Source organism: Python bivittatus, unplaced genomic scaffold, assembly GCF_059951505.1.
Source record: "Python bivittatus isolate LINGU-HERP-01145 unplaced genomic scaffold, Pbiv_v1 ctg000480_np1212, whole genome shotgun sequence".
Lineage (NCBI taxonomy): Eukaryota > Metazoa > Chordata > Lepidosauria > Squamata > Pythonidae > Python > Python bivittatus.
Window position 1 is genome coordinate 75658175 of NW_028277075.1, and position 25129 is coordinate 75683303.

General features: G+C 42.5%; 1 protein-coding gene across 3 annotated transcripts in view; it reads left to right on the forward strand.

Annotated features, from left to right (window-relative positions):
• The window catches only part of WNT6 (Wnt family member 6), a 42967-nt gene extending 20117 nt beyond the window's left edge, over window positions 1-22850 (forward strand). For 2 of the 3 annotated variants that reach the window (XM_088146369.1, XM_007419817.4), the window contains exons 2-4: window positions 13071-13291; window positions 19277-19578; window positions 20994-22850. In XM_088146369.1, coding sequence (XP_088002495.1) covers window positions 13093-13291; window positions 19277-19578; window positions 20994-21455 — 963 coding nt within the window. In that variant the 5' untranslated portion in view covers window positions 13071-13092 and the 3' untranslated portion in view covers window positions 21456-22850. The remainder of the gene's footprint in view (window positions 1-13070; window positions 13292-19276; window positions 19579-20993) is intronic. The other variant, XM_088146370.1, reaches the window with a different exon arrangement.
• The last annotated feature ends 2279 nt before the right edge of the window (window positions 22851-25129 follow it).

Below are 25129 nucleotides of genomic sequence, written 5' to 3' on the forward strand. Positions count from 1 at the left end.
CAGTTATTGATATTTCTGTCTTTCAGTGATTTGTCTAATCTTCTGTTTGTTATTCTCTTGGTCATAGCACTATGTCTACAAGCTACAAACTCCACAAATTAGATACATACTGCGTGAAATAAATGAGTGTGAGTGAGAGTCTGAGGGTTCATTTGTTGGTTTTAAATCTGTCGTTCGTCAAGAACTTTTAAATGATATATATGAAATCTGAAAAGTTCTGTTTGTTTTCACTCTGCCCAACTCTCATTACACTTGGATTCCACACACCCCCTGCTTTAATTGTATGCAGCACATACGTGCATGCTTTATTAAGGTAGCACTCTGGGGAGCAAATACCAAAGTCAAGTTTGCAACATGTAACCTTAGCTCTGCATTTTTGATGTCATTCCCAGCTCATAATTACATAATCCCCTCCAATGAAAATATATCGCACTCTCAGTCATGACTAGAACACACAAACTTGGAGCCCCTTGGTCGTTTCTCAATGCCCGGGAGTATTTCAACTTGCTTGGGTGGGGCGATTATTTCTTCTTAATGCCAAGCAGAGATCACCGGGCACAGTGTTTATAAAAATAATAACAGTACACTGTGAAAAAGCAAAGTTCAAAAAGCTGCATGACTCTTCCTCTGCCAGAATGTATTTCTTTCTTTTCCCTCCTGCTGCCACCCCCTCCCAATTTTCGGTCTCCTGTAGTCATATTTTACACATAACACTCCAAGTTTGAGTTCTGGACCTCTCCACTCTTGAGAGGAATGTTTCATTAATTGAGTGACAAAGGCAAGACTTTCACTTCTCAGTTACTACATGCTGACAGCTGGCCAATCCCCTCCACTAGACTCGCTTCTGTGAAAGTATAATTTTTATCTAGGAGCAAGTAACCTATCAGATAAGAACCAATCATTAGCATTGTACTTCAGGATACAGCTCACCAATAATTTCCACTGTGGACTGTGGGGATCAGAACGAGCTTTAAGAAGAAAAGGAGATCTTTGGATCTATGGAAGGGCAGGCCAAAATACAAAAGCAGCTTTTGAAATGTCAGAGAGAGGGAACAGGCATGTTTGAGAGCTTGTCCCATTGGGTTCCATAGAATTTATTTCCAAGAAGGTGTGAACAAGCCAGCTGTAACACAATGAGTCATTCCTTAGAGCAGCCCTCCCCAATCTAGTGCCCACCAGATGTTTTAGGATAACAAGTCACAAACTTTTCAGGTAGCTTGGGCATTGTCCATGATGATTTGGAATTCCAGGAGTTGTATCTTAATTCAGATGAAGAGCTCCAATATAAGAAAAGCTGCTCTAGAAAGCATTGCTTAAGAAAATCTCCAAAGCAGGTATGTTACTGATCCAGGGAGTTTAGGCAAAAAAAAAAAAAAAAAAAAGACTGAATGGTGAGCTTTTAAATGAGCGGAAGATACATTAAGATCAAATAAAGAGTTTTAGATTAATGGATTATATTATAAAGAGGATCATACTCAACATGCATAGTCTGATTTTAAATAGGTTTACTCAGAAGTCAAAGCATTAATTGTAGCTTATTTTTAGTTCAATGTGTATAGGATTGCAGTCTTACAGAGCTAAAAATGTGAAAATATTATATGCTCTCTCTGATATTAATCTTCTTTAGCAAGAATTTGGAAGAAACTATATCTTAATGCAAAATGCATCTGATTTGCAGAAATCACCCTCAAAAATGTTTTAAGAGAATCACTCCTAAGTTAGATCAAAGGATTGCCTTGACTAGTACCAACTTATTTCCAACAGTGGGGTAGCTGATTGCTTCCACTTTGCTTGGAGATCTTTAAAAGGAATCCATAGAAAACAAGCCTTCCAACAGCAGGGGTCTCGATCCATTTTAAGCCTGTGGGTACATCTGGAATTTTGAGAGCGCTCACGAAAGCCTGCGATAGAGGGACTGGTCACTTACAAAACATCCATTTATCAGAATGCACATTTATGCTGTCCTCTCATCTCCCCCCTGTAGTTCAGCAACTACATGATGGCGAAATAGATCCCCCACGTTCAGAGGAACTTATTTCTGAATTCCAATTGAGGATAAAGGCTCTGTTCCTGTGGCACCCATTTTGTGGGCTTTCTGGAAGCAGTTAGCTGGCCACTCTTGGAAACAAGATGCTACTAGCCAAGCTGCAATTCAAATATTTTTTTCTGGACAGGTAAAAGAGCAGATTTGCACCCTAGAAGTACTATTGCTACCTTGGCACTTTGGCATTACTGATGAACCCTTGTATTTGCTGATGTAATGAGACAGGGACTGGCCTCAGGCAAACTTGACCTCCTTCCAACAATGTAGAGGTGGTTTACCATTGCCTCCTTCCATCCTGATGCAATGGGAGACCAGAGGGTCTTTGGCATCTTAAAGATGAACAGGTTCATTATTTTGGGAACTAGGACCTACTCTATCAGGGGCATGAAATATTATCCTCTGCTGAAGGTATTTACAGACATGGATAGAGAAGCAAAAGGGAAGGGATAGCTGAATGGTGGTGACACACGAATAGCCCCATCCTGAGAAAACAGTTTAAATATGTGCAGAGTAAACAGTCTTCACAAACCCAGTAACTGATGATGATAAGCAACTCTAATATTGCTAAATGAATTTTTTTTAATGTAAGAAAAAATATTGCTATCCACACTCAATGAATGCTTTAAAACTTCAAAATAAGTTTAATTTGGCCCTTTTATCATGGAAACACCTTTAACAACTCCTGGGCTGAAGAATTCAAGACAATTCTCAGGTCAGCAGTGGTGGCATTGGCAAGGTTCTTACACAGTTGTCCATTTCTCACTCCACTTGTTGGATGTGTTCACACAACTCATGAAACCTCAAACACTGATTTATGAAGGTGTTTATATCATGCAGTATGCCAAAGCCAAAACAAACAAAACATTGCAGCTTAACAGGGATAGCCTGATTCATACAACATGCTAATATATAATGGAGCTGATCTGGTTTTGGCTTAATCATTGCGATTGCTAAATCCAACCAAGTCTTAATGTGTGTGAACATCCTTCTGTTGTGTATGCACATGTGAGAAGTCCAGCCTGAAACAGTGAGTGAAAGAAGAAGAGTCAAGAAAAGTCATGCTTATCTTCTTACTCCCATAACAGGAGATGTAAAATTCTTTGGGTTCTGTGTCGAGGTTGTAAAGTAGCAATCCTACCTAGAGATGTTCCTGGAATTAGGTTTGGAGAACCCGAGTTGCTTTTTCTTAATTGCAATGCTTATATGCAGTGCCTCCCCTTCTGAACATTTGCATTCATAATTGTAGCTTCTTAGATGGGTTAATGAAACATAGGTTGTTTCCAGAGGTGTGAATCTTAGCGCTTTCAGTCAAAGGGCATCACACTGCTATTACATCCATGAGCCCTCAAAACATTTTAGTTTGTGTGAGAGATTTTTTTTAAAAAAGACATGGAAGAAATGATAGACAAAGGAGTGCTGAGGATGAAAATGATCATTGGGCCCCCATAAAAACCCATCTCAGCACCTACTATGCTTCCAACTTTTCCTCCCTAGCAGATTGTTCTGTGACAGTGGGAAAACATAAGAGTATTCCAAATGGAAGGTCCCTATACAATAATATATCTAAGAATGGATAATTACACTGTGGGAGGGATCCTGTTTGGAAAGACTGTTCTCTTCATAGGCTGCTGCTCTTGAAACCTTCAACTGGCCCAGAGTGCATCTGCTTGCCATCAAATGGGACCAGGTAGGGAGTGGTGCTTCTGAATCTGCACAGATGTCCCAGTTGTCTTGTAGGAATTGTTTTGTTCTACAGAACTGGTTTTCACCCAAACTTGAAGGGCTTGGATCTAGCACATCTTCAAGAGAACCAGAACAATGTTGTCTTTGTTATTCTAGCGCCATTTTTGTATCAGCACAAGCTTTGGGAACTTTCACGTTCCAGAGTTGAATGCAGCTGGTTATCTTCTGAACCCCACTTTTACTTCAAAGTGCGCAGGAAAGCACAGACTGCCTTGTTCTCTCCCTTGCTCTCATTTTAGCCTTAGTATGACCACAGTCATGGTAATTGTGAATAACGGGAGCTAGAGTCCAACACATGCGGAGATTTCTGGTTTGGGGAAGGGTTCAATGAGCTAACCAAGCAGTGATTTGAAGTTTAAGTTTCTCCAGACTAAGGTTAACTGCTTAGTCCTGGCTCAGATTAAGCCCTTGCTTATTAAGAATCATAACACTGTTTTATTACTGATTCCTTTTTCTTTTTCTTTTTTTGCTGTTTGATTCTCCAGGCACGCACTAGGTATGCCACCGCTCGCGGGTTGCATCGCGCGCTGGTGTGTTTACACAGGCGTGCGATGTCCCAGGCAAAGTCGACGCCGAGCAACCAACGGCGTGAGAGGGGCGTGGCTATTTGCAGGGATTAATCGGCGGTCTCCCTATCAAGTGCGCGCTTCCACGAAAGCCACGCCCCAGCTCTCGGGGCGCGATCTTTTTGCAGGCGGGGCTGAGCGCGCGGTAATTGCAGACCCGGGCGAGTTTTGCATCGGGGACAAGCTCGGGCAGTGCTCGTGGAGCTCACCTTCCCCTACCAGAGCAGTAGCAGTTTGGCAGCATTTTTCCATCCCTGTCCCCTTCCGGGGAGGGGGAAGAAGGAGGAGGGGAGACGTACTGTACTGAAATTGACAGTTTCTGATTATATGTATATGTATCTTCTCAATACCTTACACACACACACACACCTGCACACATACATATACACACATGCTCTTCCATCTCGGGGTCCGGGATGAAAGGGAGGAGGTCTCGGTCGAGATTCCTACTTTCCGCCCCGCGCGCCTTGTCTCTTGCTCCCCCTCCCCTTCATTCCGTGCTGTCAGCCTTCAGCGCGAACGGGGGAGGACCTTGGCGCTCCCAGGACCACCGTGGGTGGGAGGAGAGGAGAGGAGGACTGCTGGCTGAGGGCTTCCTCGTCGGATCTCGGCGGGGTGAACCGCAGTTCAGCGTTTGATCCTCTGCCCCAGGGCTTGATCGTTTCGTTTAAAGGAGGACAAATTGTCCCTGCTTAATGATAGCCTTGCCCAGGCCAAAACTCCGGTCAGGCGCGCAATCAGGCGCCCCTTCCTGCACACTGAAGCTCTGTCCCTCCCGGGCTTAATCTGAGCTGAAGATGCCCTTCCAGGAACTTGCTCTCCAGGACAGCCGCGCTCCTGGAAATACAGGAGGGGTATTATAGGTTTAAAGCATTTCTACCCTGCCCTTCATCGCAGGAGATTATGATTCAGCTAGCAGGAAGTTAATTGCCACCGGCCCCAGGCAGCCAAATAAATAACTAACTGTCAGTAGGCATAGGCAAACTAAGAATTTGTATCAAAAACATGGGTAAGTATATGGATAAATAGTAAGTATCTGAGTAAGTATCTGGATAAATAGACAGATCTTAATGAGTCCCAGAGTGAGAGAGAACTAAGTTTAGGGTTTGGTTTACTATTTTAAAAAGGGTGTTCCAGAGCTGGTGAACTGTTAGCAAGAAAGTAATTATAATTACATATGGGAAAGGTACCTGGAGCAGGGCTTCAGTGCAAGGCTGACTGGGCTCCTTCCTTTCAAATATTTGGGTCCACTCCAACGAGCAATCATCAAACAGGCGCTTTGAGAGTTTTGACAGTATAAATTAAAATTTTGACAGCTGTATTGTGCACCAGTTGGAGTTTCCATATTGCCTTCAGGGACAGTCTCATATTTAACCCAGCACTCAATCAGTAGGTACCAAGATGTGGATTACAGTGATCTCCATCTAGGAATGGCTGCAGCCTGCAAACCAGCATGGTTAGTTTTGCATTGGCTAACTTCAGACTAGGTGACAGTGAACTACTTTACCTTTGGCTGCCCTGAAGATGGCTTTCAAGCAACCGATGGTGCAGAATACCAGTGGGTGTTGAAAACTGAAATACTAGGGATGTATGAAACAGCCATGCGTTGTCCAGACAAGGCACTTCACACTATGGAGGCACAACATTTGCATCCTTGTGTTGCCTTGTTGCCTCACTGGGCTGTTCCATTAATGGAGCTACTGGAATGGCAGCATCAGAACTCACAGATAAGCCCCTTTGCTTCACCTTTAGACGGGAGCCAGCTTGTTACTTGGCAAAGCAGGTTTTAAGAATTGCTTTGCGTGAAGATTCTTTGAACTGAAGCTCCTCAAGTTTTGCACAAGTTTACTAAATAACTCCAAGGTTAAGATAATTGCATTGGTTATCAGTATGCTTATTTTCCAATTCAAAGTGCTGGTCTGAAAATGTAAGATCCTTAGCAGCTTTACCCAGGAGAGCTGAAGAACAGTCTTCACTCCGATAAGGTTGCTCGCATACTACTTGACTAGCCTTTCTAGGAGAGATTGATTTGTACTAGAAACAGGGCCTCCTCAGCTGTGACCCCACTTCTTTGGAATGGTTTTATAGTCTAACCCAGACTAAAACTCAGTTTTATAGTTAATATAGCATACTGGCTGGGGAATACGGGGAGTTGAAGTCCACACAGCTTAAAGTTGCCAAGGTTGAGAAACACTGGTCTAACCATGTAGATGAATCTTGAAGGGTTCCCTCTTCCTGGCTAATTTGTGTACTTTGTGTAGGTACAGCAGCTTCAAAATAAATTCTAGATATCTAATATGATTATCTTTAATTTTTACCTTGTCCCTTCCCTGTTTCTGGACATTATTTTGGCAGGAGGTAGCTGCCAAATTACCTTGGCTAGACTCTCCTTGTTTGGAAATGGTGACACAGAAACAGCCAAAGTTGCAAAAGTCATCTGTGCCACCGAGATTACCCGTAGCGGGTAATAATGTAGGATTTCTGTGCAATCCTCATTCAGCCACAATATTCAGTGGGCAATCTTGGGGGCAGATGCCAACTCTCCCCTTTAGATAAGCAGTTGATAACAATACTGTTGTTATAATTCTGAGAGTTGAAACCCACACATCTTAAAGTTGTCCAGGTTGAGGAACACTGGTTTAGACTACTGTAAAGGACCATCTTCTGCCAGATGACACAGCTGAGGACCTGGCATGGATGCTGTTTCTGGGAGGCCCTGCCTTGCAAAGGGGAGGCAAGTGCCTTCCCCCGCCTGGTATCTCCTTGAGGTGTTGCAACAGCAGTTCCCTAATTCCCAGTCAACAAAGGCAAGATGCTGTTGTGAATTCTGTGAGTTCCAAAATGTTTGAAGGATGCTTGGCTAAGGAAGGCTGGGTTATAGGGAAAAAGGATATTTACTATATTGATGCTTGGATATGAAACTCCCTTCCCCAACATGAATGTCAGTTTCTTTTTAGACAATGGGTAATCTTTTCCCTCCATCATTCCAATTATCTTGAGCACATTCACTTTTTTTTAACCTATGCTTTTAGACTATTTTTTTGGGGGGGCAGATGTTTCTTGATGAAGTTTTGAATAAATACTAGTACTGTCTTGAAGATTAGAAATAATTTCCATAGAAGGTAAACTTTCAGACATATATAAGTCCTTCACATATATTGTATATTAGAAGTAACAGACAAACAGAGGTATTGACTGAGGCAAAAGATGAGGACTGGATTAATTTAAATCCTCATTCAGTTTTTAGAAGAATGTTAAATCTGTTTAAGAAGTACTCCATGTTCTCTGTATTCTTGTTAATATATTTTTTTATTGAAGAGGTCTCATGTGGAGCAATAAAAATGGCCTAATCAGGCTGTAACACATCTGTTACAAGGGTGTTTAGCCCAGCTGTTACAAATCAGTTACCCAATGACATGTCCAAAAATGACTGTTTGCAAGGAGGAGAGTCATTATGGGTAAGCAGATTTACATGAACAGACTAGTCACTATAATAAAAAATAATGTAATCATTTATTAAACTTGTGTGCCACCTGACTCTCAACGACTCTGGGTGCTCACCACAATCTATCTACTGGGTGACCAGAGAAACAAAGTTTCTTGCCCCATGGCCATCATGGAATTGAGTCCCAGATAAGTAGCTCCTGTTGCTATTGAAACATGTATGGGCATCTGGTGACCATATAAGCATTTTTTTAAAAATAGCAGTATCTGTTTCTTCTTTGTTTTTGTGCATCATCTTTGTCCTATGGTACTTGAAACATATGAGGCAGCCTTATCACAATGCAAGGTCCTCCAGATGTTTGGCTGTAGCTCCTATCACTCATAGCCAACATGGCTGTTATGAAGTTTGGGAGAGGGTGGTAAAAGAAAAAGGCTGGACAATGTAACCAGTGCTCAAGAAGTGAAGGTTTAGTGCCCTGAACAGGGTAAATGCCTCTCTCCATGGTGCTTACTTAGTTTCTGTCTTCTTAATGCCCCATGGCTATTCTTCTCTGTTGCTACATACTATTCATATTCCAAATCCTGTCATCAATATATGATTTATATTCAGTATAATTTAATATTAACTTAATGCTGAAGACAGCATTGCAACAAAATTCAAACACGCTCAGGTTTAACACAGATGTACCCAGCCTTGTGAGTGTGTCATCAAATCTTTATTCCGTTTGCTAAGCAATTATCCTTCATCTTTGCATTTAGTGTCACCTAGTTCTTACACAAGAACCCACTATCAGTGTGTTCCTGATTCTGTAGTCGTAAGATGTACTAATGAGGCACTATTACCCTCTGCGTCTTCAGTCAGGTAGGCTTCACTGGAATTATTGATTGCTACAGAACGCTGAGTAGGATTTGGAGTTATTTTCTAAGACTTGTAATTCCCTTGAGACATCTCTTCTTTTCTCTCGACGGTGGCAGCAAACATGACTCAGACATATTTCCTACATTCCTGTGGAGTCTTCTTTGAATAGTCTGAATGTGTAAGCTTTTCCTTGATGGAGAATATTCCAGCTGAACTTTCAAGAGCCTAAACCAGCCTTTCCCAAGTTGACCCTGTTTAAATGCGCTGGGACAGCAACACTGAGAGAATTATTGAGAATTCTTAGCTATGTAGTCCCAAAAGGTCTTAAGGGAACCAGGTTGGGGAAGACCAAATTAGGATATCCAATATCTATATGCTAATGAGATCACTGTCCATTATTCACTTTGTTATCTTGGATCCTTTTGCATTTCCATGCCTCATCAATTTGCATTCAGGGTTTCATGAAGTACAAGTGATAGCAATGAAATGAGTGTCTAAACACAATGTGCAATATAAGTATGAGGTGATGCTATAACTGTTTGCCCTGATCCCACACCCCAAATTTAATCCCTTTTCAGTCTTCCTACAGGAAATAATGTAGTTCCAAATTAGACCACTGGTTTATTTAGTGCCTTTCTGAATTCCTGACAGAATTTTTTTCCAACCTAGATTTAAAAAACAAAACAAAAACCCACCACCTTTTAGGTAAACAAAGGCAACAAATGCATGCAAGATATAACCTGGATTGACCATCTGCATGCAAAACTGATGCCCTGCCACTGAACTACAGGTCCTTTCTTGGAGTTTTGCAGTAAAAAATATATTAAAAAGGATAAAAACCTGTTCTCATAGCTTATATATCTTTTGGTTTTAAACCACAATAACCCATATAATTAACCATCTAGGAATATTTTGAATAGAAAATAGAGTACATTAAACTATTACAAGCAATAGCAATCTTGTAAGACTTGAAGTGAAATATATCTAGTAAGTTTGAAGCGACATAGAACTGTTGAAGGCTTTCACGACCGGCATACGATAGCTGGTGTGGGTCTTCCGGGCTGTGTGGCCGTGTTCTGGAAGTTTGAAACTTCCAGAAGTTCCAGAAACTTCCAGAACAGGGCCACACAGCCCGGAAGACCCACACCAGCCATCGACATAGAAATGATTAACATAGTCCTACTTTGTTTGGTTTTAGTTGTATGCCCCTTACAGCAAAGAGTATGCCTTTGAGTATCTTCTTCTAGAGAGCAACAATAAAAATACTGCTGTCATGCCCTGCTTTGGCCTCTGGTAAGAAACAGGAAGTTAGATAAGATGGAGCTTTGATCTGGCCAAGAGGAATCTTGCGCTCTTAAGTGTAGCATGCTTTGTGCCCCAATCTACTCGTGAAGGATTGCCTTACAATACATCTATTGCCAGGCAGATGCAGACAAGAAAGAGTTCATACCTAGATCGTAAAAGATGACCCACAGATAGCCTATGTAGAAAATACTTGTTTGGGCTGATATAAGCACACAGGTGCAGACACACTCCTGGATGCACAGGGACTTTTCTAATTCAAAGCTCTTGCATTCCCTCTCTGTGTTACTGCGTGGAGAGACTTAGTCTGCCAAATTGCTGGAATTTCCCTGGCTCTGACTCTCTAGTGATCCATTTGATTAGTTTGGATTTCTTCTAAACTTCCCGAGGAGCGATGGACTCCCAGATCGTAGCTTTCATTGTCAAGCAGTAAGAGCTATTCTGTGCCCTGTCAGTCAACACAATAGGGATCAAAGTGAGAAAATCCAAGCTGATCAGGACTTCTTCAGTCCAGCCTTTAGTGAAGAGCAGAGCTGCCATTAGTATTTTAAAAGCTGCCATCGTGAGGTTCCCTTGTAAAAATAGACTGCTGTTAATACGTAGCACTGAGTATCACATTATTCAATCAGAGAAACAGCCATAAAAAGTTCATAATCTCTTTTCAAGGAACATCTTTTCATGCCTAGATGTTGATTGCATCAGTTCACAATCCATCCCTTTGTCAATGTTTGCATTCACACATCACAGGTAGCAATAGCCAGCCTAAGTTTGGTTTATGGAATCAGTTAAGATTGGCTGGATTTGTACAACATGCTTGGCCTTAAAAGCCTTGTTTACAAAACAGATTGGCTAGACTCACACAACATTCTGTGTCAAAATCTTAACAAAATATTATGGCTTTGGATAACGAATCCAAACAATATCTACTATATGGTCCTTTACAAAACGTGAAGTTTGATAGATATTGGGATGATAAAATAACAGAGTTCCTGGGGTCACTGCTGGGCAATAAATACAGTGGAAGCAGAATTTAAGGGGATGAAAATCTAGCAGTGGATAAGAAAATATGCAGACTGTACAAGTCTCCCTCTCTCTTTCTCTGAGCATAGGAAGCTTTAGTTAAAAAAAAACAACTTTATTTCATTTGAAATTTAACAGATGCACCTGGCATGTTTTCAAGCTTTTTTCCTCCTGTGATTGCAAAGGAGGGAGGGAAGATTTTTTTTAAAAGGAGTTGTGATTCTCTGGATGTTGCCTGTGATCCTGTATTCTGTGGCCTGGACAGGGAAGACTACACATTGTGTGGTATAATATAGCCTTTTAACTTCTACCCTGGATTTTTGTGTTTTAAAGTGGGATGATACAGCCTTTGACTGTTTTTCATGAGCTTTTTTAAAGAAAATGTCTTAGTTAAGTCACTGAAAGGAACACTCCTGTGCTGAGAGTAATCTAGAAGCTAGGGAGAAAAGCTGGCACAATACCAGAGTTTGTTTATAAACTGTTATCATTTTTTCAAGGTTAGTTAGATATTCTTTCAAAAAGTAACTTGTGCCTTCCTTGTTTTCCTGCTCTGGCCTTACAACAGAATTACAGTAGCCCTAGAATATATTGAGTTAAGGAAGTGCTTATGCCCTAGTACCGCTCCACCTGGAAAATAATAGTGAAATGAATGAGATTGGATTATATACTTCAGACTGCAAGGGGCTAGGTCATTTTTTTAATGCTCTCTTACATTAAAACAACAGCTGCTGCAGCAGTAGCAGCTGGAACATACGGGCCGATTGACATTATACTATACACTATTTGGCTGGGTGAGTAGGAAATATGTCCATCTGAACCCTCTGGTTCTGCCCACGTGCAGGTGTACCTAAGGAGCTGTCGTTGCTTTAAGGAGCATGATGTACAAGGCTAGGCATCTAACTTTGCTGGAAGAGGCCAGAGAAGAAAGCCACTAAAAATTAAAATTGGCCATGGCTCCTATCTCTGGTTCCTTGCGGGCACAAAAAATGATAGTCCTGCATTTACACAGTTCATTAGTTGTCCAGCTCATAGGTGGAACCAGTGGATGTCAGTATAATGCCTTCTGCTAAGCCAGCCTTATGGCTTAGCTTGACATGTGAATGAGAAACAAGCATAAGAGGGAATAGGTTTAGTGCAGGATGGAGAAACTGTGGCCCTTTAGATGTCATTGGATTTTAATACTTGTCAACTGTAGCAAGTGTGGGCGACAAGGAATGACGTGATCTGACATATGGAGGATCTTGTTCTTACAGTTGCTGTCTGTTGGTAGTAGTAATTTTAAACATGGATGAGTATTCAAAAATATGACTCTTCCAACTATAATGTGAAGTATAGCCCAGACTGATTTGGTTTTTTTGTACTAAAGTTCTACCTAAAAGTAAATTTGTACCATTTCACAAATTTCATGTGACCTAGCTGTTAGGCAGAGAGAGTGGCAGCTAGAAAAAGGCGCAGCTGTGGTGGGTGTTCCTTCCATCTGTACCAGAAGCCATCTCATTGTCAGAGACAGGTCTGGCTCTAGGCTAAGACCAAGAAGGCACCAGCCTAGGGGTACCAAATTTTAGGGGGCACCAAAATTGAAAAGACTTCCAAAAAATACAATAAAAAAGTGAAAAGCAGTAACGGCACACTTTGTGAGCCAATGTACCTGCTTGAGGATTAAATATAATTTCGCAGTGCAAATAGGGTGAAAATGTCTGAGCAAAAAAAGTTGCCTGGGGCTGAAAATCATAAATGTAATGCTCAGAATCCCGAAGAAAAAAAAGAAACAAGAGGGCACCTTTTTGAAATTCCTAACAAAATTGGAAGATGAGCCAAACAATAAGGGACGCCAGAATATGATTTTGCCTAGGGTGCAAAAACGCCTCTAGCCAGCCCTGGTCAGACAGAATGTTAAACTGGAAGGCCCTGGGACATAGGGCAGAAAATGTGCTTTGGTTACCATTTTTGGGAATGTCCTGGCATAGGTTCAGTGATTAATTTCATGATTAACTTCTATGAGAGCCCTAAAGAGGTATGCATTAAGAATGTTTAAGCCTAATGATTTCCATGCAGCTAGAGTGTTTCCTTGTCTTTTCTCCAATCTTTCCAGGGCAGTGGGCAGCCCGTTGGTCATGGATCCCAACAGCATCTGCCGGAAGACCAAGCGGCTGGCAGGGAAACAAGCTGAGTTGTGCCAGACAGAGCCTGAGATTGTACAAGAAGTGGCCAAGGGAGCCAGGCTGGGTGTGCGTGAGTGCCAGTACCAGTTCCGTTTTCGTCGCTGGAACTGCACCAGCCACAGCAAATATTTTGGGAAGATCCTACAGCAGGGTGAGTGGGGCAGGCTTTGTTGCTTGGGTAGACAACTACCCTTTGGGATTCTCCCACAAGTATGGGCCAAAGGGAGAAGGAAAGAGAGGACAGCCTGTAGTTTAGAGGTGGCCTCCAATATTGCCAGTGGGGTAGAAGCTCTTGTCTATGGAGATGGTTCGTTTATTCACAAGTGGTGGGGAACAGAATAAATTTGCAATGGTAAGTCTTCTCTGCTCTGAAATTAAATTGGGGAGTAGGTGGGATGAACGCGCTTATTCACTGAATCCTTGCTACGTGCTTTGAGCAGGGCTGTTAAGATAGTTTTAGGGTTTGGGCTTTATTTAGTGCCCCCGTTGGAGGGTGGGAAAAGGGACAGGAACCTTCCAGTCATACAAGCACTGTTTTTCTCTAAATTATAGTCATGTTTATTAATTTGTGCATATTTCCAATAAAGTGGCCTTAGCTTAACAAACTATACACTCACAATTCCAAAAGGAGCTCTTTTTTTTTTTTTTTACAGTGTTTTATCTATTTCACTCCCTGACTCACATACAGTAGCTGCTTTAACCCAGGGAGGCAAACTGAAAGATGAAAACATTATTCTTTCCTGAGCTTCTTGAAGTCTAGCGCCTTCGTCAAGCTATCCTCTAGGATGTCTAATTTGTACCCCCAAAGCTGCAATAATATGCCCCAGCTAGTCTGTTCATCAGATCTCCCCCTTGGGTCCTGCTTGCTCCTGGGGGTCTTCAGCTGCAGATTCTTCCTCCACCAGTTCCCTGATATCTCCAGTCCATGCCATATAAATACAACTCCAGCCATGCCCAACTGCCCCCCCCCCCCACTGCTTAACACTTCTGTCCTTTTATATATTTTCCCTTGCAGCTAGGTGTCTTAATTAGGCATGAAGCTTCTTGGTGTCTCTGTGACCTTGTGTCTGGTTTTGGCACACAGAAAAAAAAAACCCTTTGAACTTTGAGACCATAACATCATCCCACATCCATCACCCTGCAATGCCCCCAAATGATAAAAATAAGTTTTTTTGTCTGAAATGAAGCAAAGGAACTTTGTATAAGTGCTCATTTAGGTTAGACATCATAGGTAAAGATGAAAAATCTCTTTCTCTGTGGGTGTTTATAGTAAAGTTTCCCTCAAGTTGATCTTCACTCATAGACACATCCATCTAGTTTTCCTGCCATTGCCTTCATCCAGGATATTTTTTTCAGCTCCTCAATCTACTCTACAGCCCTGAGATTCCCTCTTGGTGTCCCCTCCAAGTACCAATAATAGACCAGGAAGCAGTGTGGCAATTCTACCTGACCTGTCTATAAACCCATTTTATCCAGATATTGGATTTCAAGATCAGCAGAAATACAACATGCTTGTGCCTCCATACTGCATCCACAATGACAAGCAATTTTTCTTGTGCTATTTAGATCAATCAATTAAAGCACTGAGGCCTTCAGATACAGGGACAGCATTTACAGGCTTCAAAGTTAAGACTTTATACTGAGGCTAAGAAACGTGGGTCTATTTTAAACATGAATCCAGAAAGCATTTAAATAAATCCAGAAAGCATTACTCCTAGTTAAGAAATAGCACAGAGGACTGGGCACCCTGAAGGGTGCTTGGTATGTTTGATTGTAAGTTACATGTTGATAAGTGTGCCCCCCACACACATACACATATACATACTGTATATACATACATTTACTACACTGATGGGAAGAACAGAAGCTTTAATTTCCCCTCCCCTGCCAGCAATCCTTTTCCAGATGAGAGAAGCCATCAACCTGGTACATGGTCACTAGTGTGGGTGGAAGCCTTGTCTTCCTTCCTTTTAGAAATTGATTGATTCTTTTCTATTATTAGCTAAGGGGAAGCAGCAGTCTGCCCCCCTTATTCAGGTGCAGGCTGATCAGTTGGATGGTCAGAAAAAGCTGGTGGGGGACTTAGGACTTGTAAAACAAGAAGCAACTAAACAAAACACAGCTAAGGGTCAAAGGGGCCTGTAGCTTACTGATAAGCAATACAAGGTAACACTTCTGATTGCACTCCATTATCTATGGAGGAAAGAACAGAAACGACAAATAAATATGGATAAATATTGTATCCATATAATGTATACCCTGAACATACCATCATATGATCAGTTCTACCTGATTTAGTGTATTTCACTTAGAAAATGACTACTAAATAAATTTTTATATGCCCAAATCCCAGAACAATTTTCTAAGCCTTGCCCCACTTATAACTGATTAAAAACATTTGGTCAATTAAAAGTTTTGTTTCCAGACTTTTTTTTTTAATTTAAAAAACCCTGCAATTATTTTGCCCACACAAAGGGAGGAATGGCTCTTTTAAGATGATACCTGTTGCAACATGTGTATGTATGGAGCATACAAAAACGAAGCAAGCATGCATTTCCCTGTACAACTATAGTTTATTAATATGCAAATGTAAGTGAATTATATAAATCAATTAGTTCATATGATTATTTGATGAAGACTTTTTAAATTCAGTTACCGTTGTATTGTTTTAAAAATAGAATTGGGTTCTGCATTGCCTTTTGCTTCCTGCAGGAAAAAAAGATCTGTGTTGTCCTGCTCAAATCTTCTTAGCGCTGTGGTTGAACATAACAACCTGTGTGGTACAGATCAGGAGAGCCTTTGGCAAATTTTATACTGTTTTCATAACTTTGGATTATTAGTCATGTTGCCTGGGATTTATGAAAGTTGTAGCCCCAAAACATGAAGGGCACTGGATTGTTATCCCTTGTTAGAGTTGGATTAGAACTTTAACATATTAAATTACTAGGGTGATCTTGGATGAGCCTCCCTCTATCTTATTTGCCTTTCTGGGTAGTTGGAGAATTCGGTGTGCATGTGTATAAGCAGGGATCCATGTATACCACCTTGAAATCTATGGAGGAAAGAACAGAAACAACAAATAAAATAATGCAGCTGAGACTATAGATCTGAGTATCTGATCGAGTTGTGTGGTCCCTTAATGCTGCTACAAACAGTGAGGAGGAGGAAGAATTTAGCCACAGGATGAACCTTTGCTGCTAGGCGAAGACCAAGAATAGAAGGACAGGCTACTGATGATGACCAAGGAACACCACGAATCCTTGCCTGGCCTTGCCTTGCTTATAACCGTGTTTCCTCTGAGCGGAGAGAGCAGATACACGTTCCTAAGGGTTGTGCTTTGTTCTTTCACACAGCGTGAGAGGTACAGGCATTGCGGGGCTTTGGGGAGAGAGACAGCGGATTATTGCTACAGGCCGAAGGTTTACTGCTGTGACATGTCTCCCTGTCCTTGTAATGAAGCAATTACGGATGCTCCCAGACAGCACAGCAGCTTTTAATAAAGCCCAAGAATGTATCCACGTCTGGGAGAGATTTACTGCCCCTCCCCGTTCCCAAAGGCTGTGCTCCTACATGTCCTTAGAGCTTCCTCAGACTTCCCAGCAACTGAGAGAGCAGAGCTGGGCAATAAATAAGGCCAGGAGCCTCTTTGCCACCTTCACGTTGGATAATCCCCTCACTCTAAGTCAGCGTTTCTCAACCTTGGGAACTTTAAGATGTGTGGACCTCAATTGGCTGGCTGGGGAATTCTGGGAATTGAGGTCCACACATCTTAAAGTTCCCAAGGTTGAGAAAAACGCTGCTCTAAGGGCAAGGAAGGTCTCCCCTTACTTTGCCCTCCTTGATCCGAGGCATTTTTACGTACATGAAACCAAAGATTTGTTAAGATTTGTTAGATGCTAAGCTGGAGGACGCCAGAGTCGTAACGTCTCCCTAAATGCATCGCAGAACTTTCCCTGAACGTGCGATCCCTAATCGGAATAAGCAACAGCATTCATAACAGGGCAGAATAGAATAGAATAGAATAGAATAGAATAGAATAGAATAGAATAGAATAGAATAGAATAGAATAGAATAGAATAGAATACTGCCCTGCGGACGCTGCTGTGGCGAACAGGTGCAGCAAGAGTGGCAAACGCTCGATTTCGTTCGGCAGCTCACGAACAGCAGCGGAGAGGAGCCCAAGAGACTGCAGGCGCGAGAGGCACAAAGCCACCGCGCTGGGTCCTCCCCCAGCCGCTCGGGACGGGCCCCTGAGCCCACGGGCGAGCAAGCCAGCGGGGAGACGATGGCGCGTGCCCGCGGGACGGAAGGAACGCGAGCCCACTGGAGTGCCGCAGCGGTGCGGACGAGGAGCCCCATAAGAAAGAGATGCCGCGGCACCGCCGCCCAGGGAACCCCCCCCCCCCCACTCCTTGCACCCGCCTCCCAGCAGTAGCAGCCCCTGGTGCGAGAAGCCCCTCACTGGCAAACCGAGGTGGCGCGGCGGGGGCGGGGAGGAAGAGAGGAGGCGGAGCTCCTGGCAGCGCGGCGCCTCGTGCTGGAATAAAGCAGAGCGAAGGAGAAATCCCCCTGTGGCTGTAGCTGTGGCAGGTCCCGGCATGGCGAGGGATGCCTGGAACTCATGTCCCCCGGCGGAGGGGCGAGTGGCGCCCCGTCGTAAATAAAAAACCAAGTTATTGGGCTGGGAAGGGGGCATCGCAACTTGGAGTCCCGCTCCCTTCGCTATTGCGCTGGGAAGGTAAGCGACTTGTTGAACGGAGCCTGTGTTAAAGGCCACTCTGCGTTTTTCAGACAGGGCAATATGGGGTCCCTTTAGGTGGGAAGATGCCTCCTTTCTCTGCCTTTTACTCTGATGCCTTCTGAATAGCACCAAGCACCCTGGGTTTGGTTTCCAGTTGGTTTAAAACTAATATCTCCACAAACAGCAGGGTTAATTCCCTGGCTGGTCTCATTGTCTCTCCCCGCCCCCCTTCCCAATAATAACTTTAACAAACCACTTTTGTACAGTCCAATCCAATGTTGGAAAAGAGGTCCGTCTTACTGATTTCAGTGGGCCTTCTTAGCAAGTAAGCATAGGTACGATTACTGTACATCCCAGACTGCTGCTGATTGGAAGTCAGTGTTGGACAGTAGGATCTTTTTGGTTGGCAGACACACAACCAGAATGACTAAACTCAGGCCCTGACAACCTCAATCTTCCCCCTTGATTATACAGTGTTGGTTTCACTTCATCTCTAGCCCATAATTTGGACTCTTCTCTTGTCACTTTCACCATTTCCCCACAATTGAGTTAAACTACTATCCATCCTCTCTTCTGTTGACACAGAAGAATGCCTGCTGTAAAATTGGCTGGTTGCATCACCAACCCCTCTCTTGCTTCTGTATTGCTTGTTGCCACCACTTCCTGCCAAATTGTCTAAATTTGCAGGTTCACCGAGCATTGCAGGTTTTCTCGCTGGCTGGTGAAGTGCTGAAAGGGGGCTGCCGAGAGCCAGAGGAGAAACTGATCAGCAGTCGATGCAGTGGAGATAGGCTAGGGCTTGGAGATGCCAATACCGAGTTTTCTGACAGCATTGGCTTCTGCCAACACAAACAGCATTGGATAATACTTTGAATCAAAGGTGGGGAAATGGCCTATGAGCTTTTCTTCACTCTGAGGGTACAACTGGGCTGAAGAAGAGCCAGTGGTATTTATTCCCAGGATACAAGCACACCCTATTGGTCTGATCACATGACCACACCATTCCAAACAGGGCAGGGAATGCAATAAAATTGACACACCAGATCTCTGTGGCAATTACATGGGAAAAACTGATTATTTTCCAAAGGATGAGGGAATATCATGGCTGAGGATGAGAGAACACCAGCAAGCATTATCGAACTAGAGCTGCACCTTGTCTTCTTTGCCAAAGGCTGTTCTTAAATAGGCAGGTCTTCCATAACAAACTGGGGCAAAGCAACTGCAGGGTAATGCTGTATGGGAAGCCTTCAGTGGCCGAATTGTTGGCTATCATGACATGACTTGCCTTGGCCTGCCAGTACCTCTTGCTTTGCTTGGCCATGAGGGTTGCTTTCAAACACGACCTTGCCTAACGTGTTTTCCATCTCTCTTTCTCTTTCTCAATATCCGAAACAGATATCCGGGAGACAGCCTTCGTCTATGCCATCACAGCAGCTGGTGTGAGCCATGCCGTTACCCAGGCCTGCAGCATGGGTGACCTGCTGCAGTGTGGCTGCGAGGCAACTCGGAGCAGGGCACCTCCTCTGCCACCTGCCATCACGGGATCAGAGGGCTCTGCTTGGGAATGGGGTGGCTGTGGGGATGATGTTGACTTTGGCTATGAGAAATCCCGGCAGTTCATGGATGCTAAGCGCAAACGTGGCAAGAGTGACATTCGAACCCTAATTGACCTGCACAACAATGAAGCAGGGCGACTGGTAAGGGCCATCTCCCTTCCTCTTTCTCATTTATGGGGAAACCCCTGCTGATGGACAACTTTGCCTCCTTCTCTGTAGATAAACCAAGATGTACTTATTTGTCTGGTCAGGTCCTTCTCAGATTTCCTTCTCTCTTCTACTCCACCTTGTCTTACATCTAGACAATTTTATATGTTCTAGACCTCCTTCCCAACCTAACAGTGCTTTTACACTGCTGGCTTTCTGATCTTCAGCATAACTTGAGAGCTAATCTTATGCATGTGTATGTATCTCGCTGTGTTAAATTCCACTTTATAAATGAGCAGAGCAGCCTTAGATTGCCAACAAAAACATATTCCCTGACAGAACAAGAAAACTCCATTCTTTGCTGCAGACCTATCACTTCTGTTTCAACAATGGATAGTAGTGCAGGTGAGTAAGTGAGTGCAGAGGGAGAAGGAAGTATAGGAACAAATATGAAGCATCATAGAATGTTTCTAGAATATAGTAACTAAGGGTGTGAAGTGTGATTTAAGAACTTGGATCAAATCCCATCCTCAACAAGATCTCTAGATGGATTTTGGCAAGTCCTTATCACAACACACTGTGATGCGATGATAGGAATACTGGACTGTAAAATATCTGCTCCCATATTTAGGAGCTGTTTGGATAGTGTATTCAATCCAAAATTAGTCTGTATCAGATGATGGGGAATGATTCCTCTGACATACCATTTCCTTGATTATCTAGATTTCAGAAGCATGATGCTTTAAACATATCTTAACTCTCATTTTTCTTTTTTTAGAAAATGTAAGCCAGGAATTGCCAATGTATTATTCTCAGGGACCATTATATTCTTGAGACAGTAGTCTAAAGACAGCAATCTGATTCTTGCAGTTGAGCTGACTGGCACCATTGATGTAATAGTTCCAAAATGGGGCATAAGGGAATATTAGAAGTTGTCAGCTCAGAAGCCAGGAAAACAATTGTGCTTCCTTTAAGATCCCAAGAAGTAGCTTCTATAAACACAACTAAGATAGCAATACAGTCATGTTTATATGAAATAATAACTGAACATATTTTTCTGCAAATAAAACTGAACATTAAACAAATTCAGAGTGTAATTAAAATTTGATAGGACCCATATAAAATTGCTTTGGGGGTTGAAGTTGACCTGCTAGGTTGCCTGTGGAATGTCCAAGTTTAAAGCATTGGCTGCCACATATTTTAAAAGCTGTTGTTTGGCAGTAAGTAGAGATAAAATATCTGTTTGGGAAAAGAATACACCCATCTAACCTCAGAAGAAGTTTTCTGTCACCCTACTGTTCCCACTTCTTATCTAAAATAATCAGCTATGAGGCTTAGCTCTGATCTTACTAATCTTGCAATTGTCATTTTTTCCCCTACCTATTGTGGCTTTTTTGCCCCCTTTCCAGGCAGTGAAGAACCACATGCGGACCGAGTGCAAGTGCCATGGGCTTTCAGGTTCCTGTGCCCTACGCACCTGTTGGAAGAAGATGCCTCCTTTCCGGGAAGTGGGTGACCGCCTGCTTGAACGTTTTAATGGGGCTTTTAAAGTGATGGGTGGCAACGATGGCAAAACACTCATCCCTGTGGGTCGGAACATGAAGCCCCCTGACCGGCAGGACCTCATCTATTCTGCTGACTCGCCTGACTTCTGCATTGCTAACCGCAAGACAGGTTCACTGGGCACACGTGGACGAGTGTGCAATAGCACTGCCATGGACATGAGTGGCTGTGATCTGCTCTGCTGTGGACGTGGTCATCGTGAGGAGACACTGCTCCTGGAAGAGAATTGCCTTTGCCGTTTTCATTGGTGCTGTGTAGTTCAGTGCCGGAAGTGCACAGTGCGCAAAGAGCTCAGTCTATGTATTTGAGTGGGTACAGGAAGGACATTGAACAAGGATGACATAAAGCAGAAGGACAGGAATGTTCCCAGCCTGCCACAGAATCCCGAGAGGGAGCATCATCAAGCTGCTTAGGGTATGAGGGCATCATGATGATCTAGCTGGAATCAGAATTATGTGCTAGAGATATCGAGCCCAGAGTTGAATCACTTTGGACTCTCAGAGCAGGATTTGTTGGTGGCCAAATACAGTTCCTAGCACTTGCTTACTACTTCCTTGTGGCATGTCCTTGGCATCTAGCACCAGACTCTGGCTTCAGAAAGTCCCACCACTCCTTGCTACACTGGACACATATTCCTGAAAATGGGGAATCCTGTCTTACCTGATGCTCTCCCATGATCATTTTGAGCAGCTTGGTCCTATCTAGGTCTCACGATGGATTATGAACTCATTCTCTAGAGGGACATGCTGTGCCTCACTTATTAATGGATCTTTACTGTGTTTAACAGGACAGGAGATATTTCTTGACTATCTGATCACCCCCCTCAAACTCCCTTATTCCCCTTTGGGCTGCTGTTTCTTTTTACAATAATAAAGTTATTTAAACTCACTTTTTCAAGTGTTACCAAAAAAAAAAGTGATTACAAGTGCACTTAATATTGATTAGTAACTTAATTGCTCGCTTTGCTCTATTCATCCAAGTAGAATGGTTAAATGATATAAAAGTGTTTTTTCTCCCCAAAATGATCTCCATTAAATTATCCTGAGAACATGTCCTATAGCACAGATGGGAAACCTTTAGGACTAAAATATGGAGAAATTATCTTCATTTGTGTTAACGAATGGGAAAACAGTTTATTGCAGATTGATCTCCAATAAAAGTTCCTGGAGAATTAGAAATGCTAGGGTTGAATTGTGTTATATTTATGGTTAAGAATGCCTGGATAGGATCTGGACTGAGTTAATACTGGTAGAGAGTGGCCTTGAAGGACAGTGGGAAGATCTGTTACCAAGGTAATGATCAGACAAGTGCAGCTTAAGCCCACTCTAAGAAACTAATTTGAGAAAACATTTCAGATAGGCCCCTACCTAATTCATACAAAGACAAAATAAGGGAAGAGGGAAGCACATTCAGACTTGCAAGATTTGGTCACTATAGTTGTTCTAATAAAAGTGGTTTTAGACCTATGTAGCATTGGTTTCTCAGTCTGGTCTACATTATAGGGCTGACAGTACCCCTGTACTATAGTTCTACGACATGCATCCTTACGTTACAATATGAGGTAAAATCCAGAGCCGTCTGTGCAGTCCCATGTAGCTCACCAATCCAGTGATTAGCTGCCATGGAATAGTATTATGCTGGTTAAGCTCTCAAGTACAAAAGCAGGCTTCAGTCTGGCTGAAAGCACTGGTCACTGAAAGGAAGGGTGAAGTCTTGTAGCTTTTTCTCCTAGTGATCTTTTTTCATATGGCAGTGGAAACAAATAGTGCCAGCCAGGATTGCTGGGATGAAGGTGACGGAGAACAATAAGAATCCTTGTTCCTCCCAATCATGTGAAAATTGTGGAGGAAGAGAAAAGTCTCTTTGTTCATTTCAGTGATCCTTGTAAAGAACTGAGCTTGTAGGGAATGATGGATATGGGCAGAAGCACATACATGAATAGGTGCTAGAATATCTGATTCCAGAGTGCCAAAGTTGGAAATAGTGCATTTCTGCCAATCTAATGATTTCTTCATTGCTAACACACTCTTCAAGCAACCAAAACTATACCTATGTACATGGACATCTCCAGATGGAGCACATAGAAATCAAACTGACTATATTATTGGGACAAAGTTATAACAGCAAAGGCGTGGCTAGGGGCTGGGAATACAACATGTACAAGTTCCAAGTCAAGCTAAAGTGGAAGGACAAAGCAAAACGGTTTTCACAATATGGTATTGAGCATATACCTGACCCGCCATTTTCATGGATAACATTAGGAATCAATTTGAAGTGTTTAACCTCATTTATAGGGAACCAAGGGAACTGTGGAATCAAATCAGAGTTGTTGTTAAGGATGAATGTGAAAAGTGACTGCCAAAGAGAGAAAAAACAAACTGGGTGTCAGAACAAATGGTTGAAACCGCTAAGAAGAGACGCCAGAGCCAAGAAGGAACTTAGAATTTCAGAGAGCTGTTAAAAGAAACAAGCAGTATTATAATGACATCTGTAAAGACACTGAAGATGGAAACAAGGAAAAACAAGGAAAGTCTTCCAAAAGGTCTCCAAACTCAAACTGGCATGCTAAAGGATGCCAATGGACAGATAATAACTGATTCAAAGAAGATCAAACAAAGATGGAAGGAGTATACTGAAATTCTTTATAACAGAGATGTCAACATCTAAGATACCTTAGAAAATATTCTGGATTTACAAGAACTGCAAGTGCTAGAAGATGAAGTTAGATCAGCACTCTGGTCATTTCATGACCAAGTTGGAAGGTTACAGCAATTAATGGAATATCTACAGAAATAGAGTAAGCAATCAGTAAAGGCTCTAACCAAACTATGCCAGCAAATCTAAAGAATGACACAGTGGGCAACAGATTGGAAGAGGTCAATCTACATTCCAATACCAAAGGAGAGGAGGCTTAACAGTATGTGCAAATTATCATACAATATCCTTCATTTTACATGCTAGCAAATATAACACTGAGGATCATACAACACCAATTGGAGTCCTACATGGAAAAAGAGATGTCAGATATTCAAGCTGGTTTTAGAAAATGTCAGGGAACAAAAGACATTATTGTTCATGCACGCTGGATAACCGAGGAAGACAAAGAATACCAAAAGATATGTGCTTCACTGATTATAGAAAGGCCTTTGATTATGTTGACTATGTCAACCATGTCAAGCTGTGGAATGTTCTTAGAACATTTCATTATTCTCATCCAAAACCTATAGAGTACATAGGACAGGAAGCAACAGTCCTGGCAGAACATGGTGAAAGAGCCTGGCTCCAAGTTGGCAAAGGAGTAAGACAATGTTGTATAAGCTCTCCTGACTAAGTATGCTGAATGTACATTGAGGGAGGCTGGCTTGGAAGAATATAATCATGGTCTAAAAAATTGAGGAAAAACTCAATACATTCTGCTGCTGACTATACTCTGATAACTGAAAATGCAAATGATCTTTGAGCTCTAGTAATGAAAGTCAAGGAGCACAGTAAAATAATAGGTCTAAGATTAAACATAAGGAAAACCAAAGTAATGACAACAGGTACAGCAATCAGCCTTAGAATTGGCAATGAAGATATGAAAGTGACAGATAGCTTCTGCCTTTTAGGATTGACTATCAACACGAAAGGAACCAACAGTCAAGAAAGACAAAAAAAAAAAAAAAGAACAAATACAAGTAGTCCTTGCTTACCAACCACTCATTCAGCAACCAAAGTTACAAAGGCGCTGAAAAAGGAGACTTACAATCGGTCCTTGAAGTTGCAGCTCTTGCAGCATCCCCATGGTCACACGATCACAATTCAGGTGCTTGACAACTGGCATGCATTTATGATGGTCACAGCATTATGCAATCACATGGTCACCATTTGCAACCTTCACAGATGGCTTCTGATAAGCAAAGTCAATGGGGAAGCCGGCAGGAAGTTGCAAGTTGTGGTCATGTGACATCGCGCTTAATGACCCACGGTAATTTGCTTAACG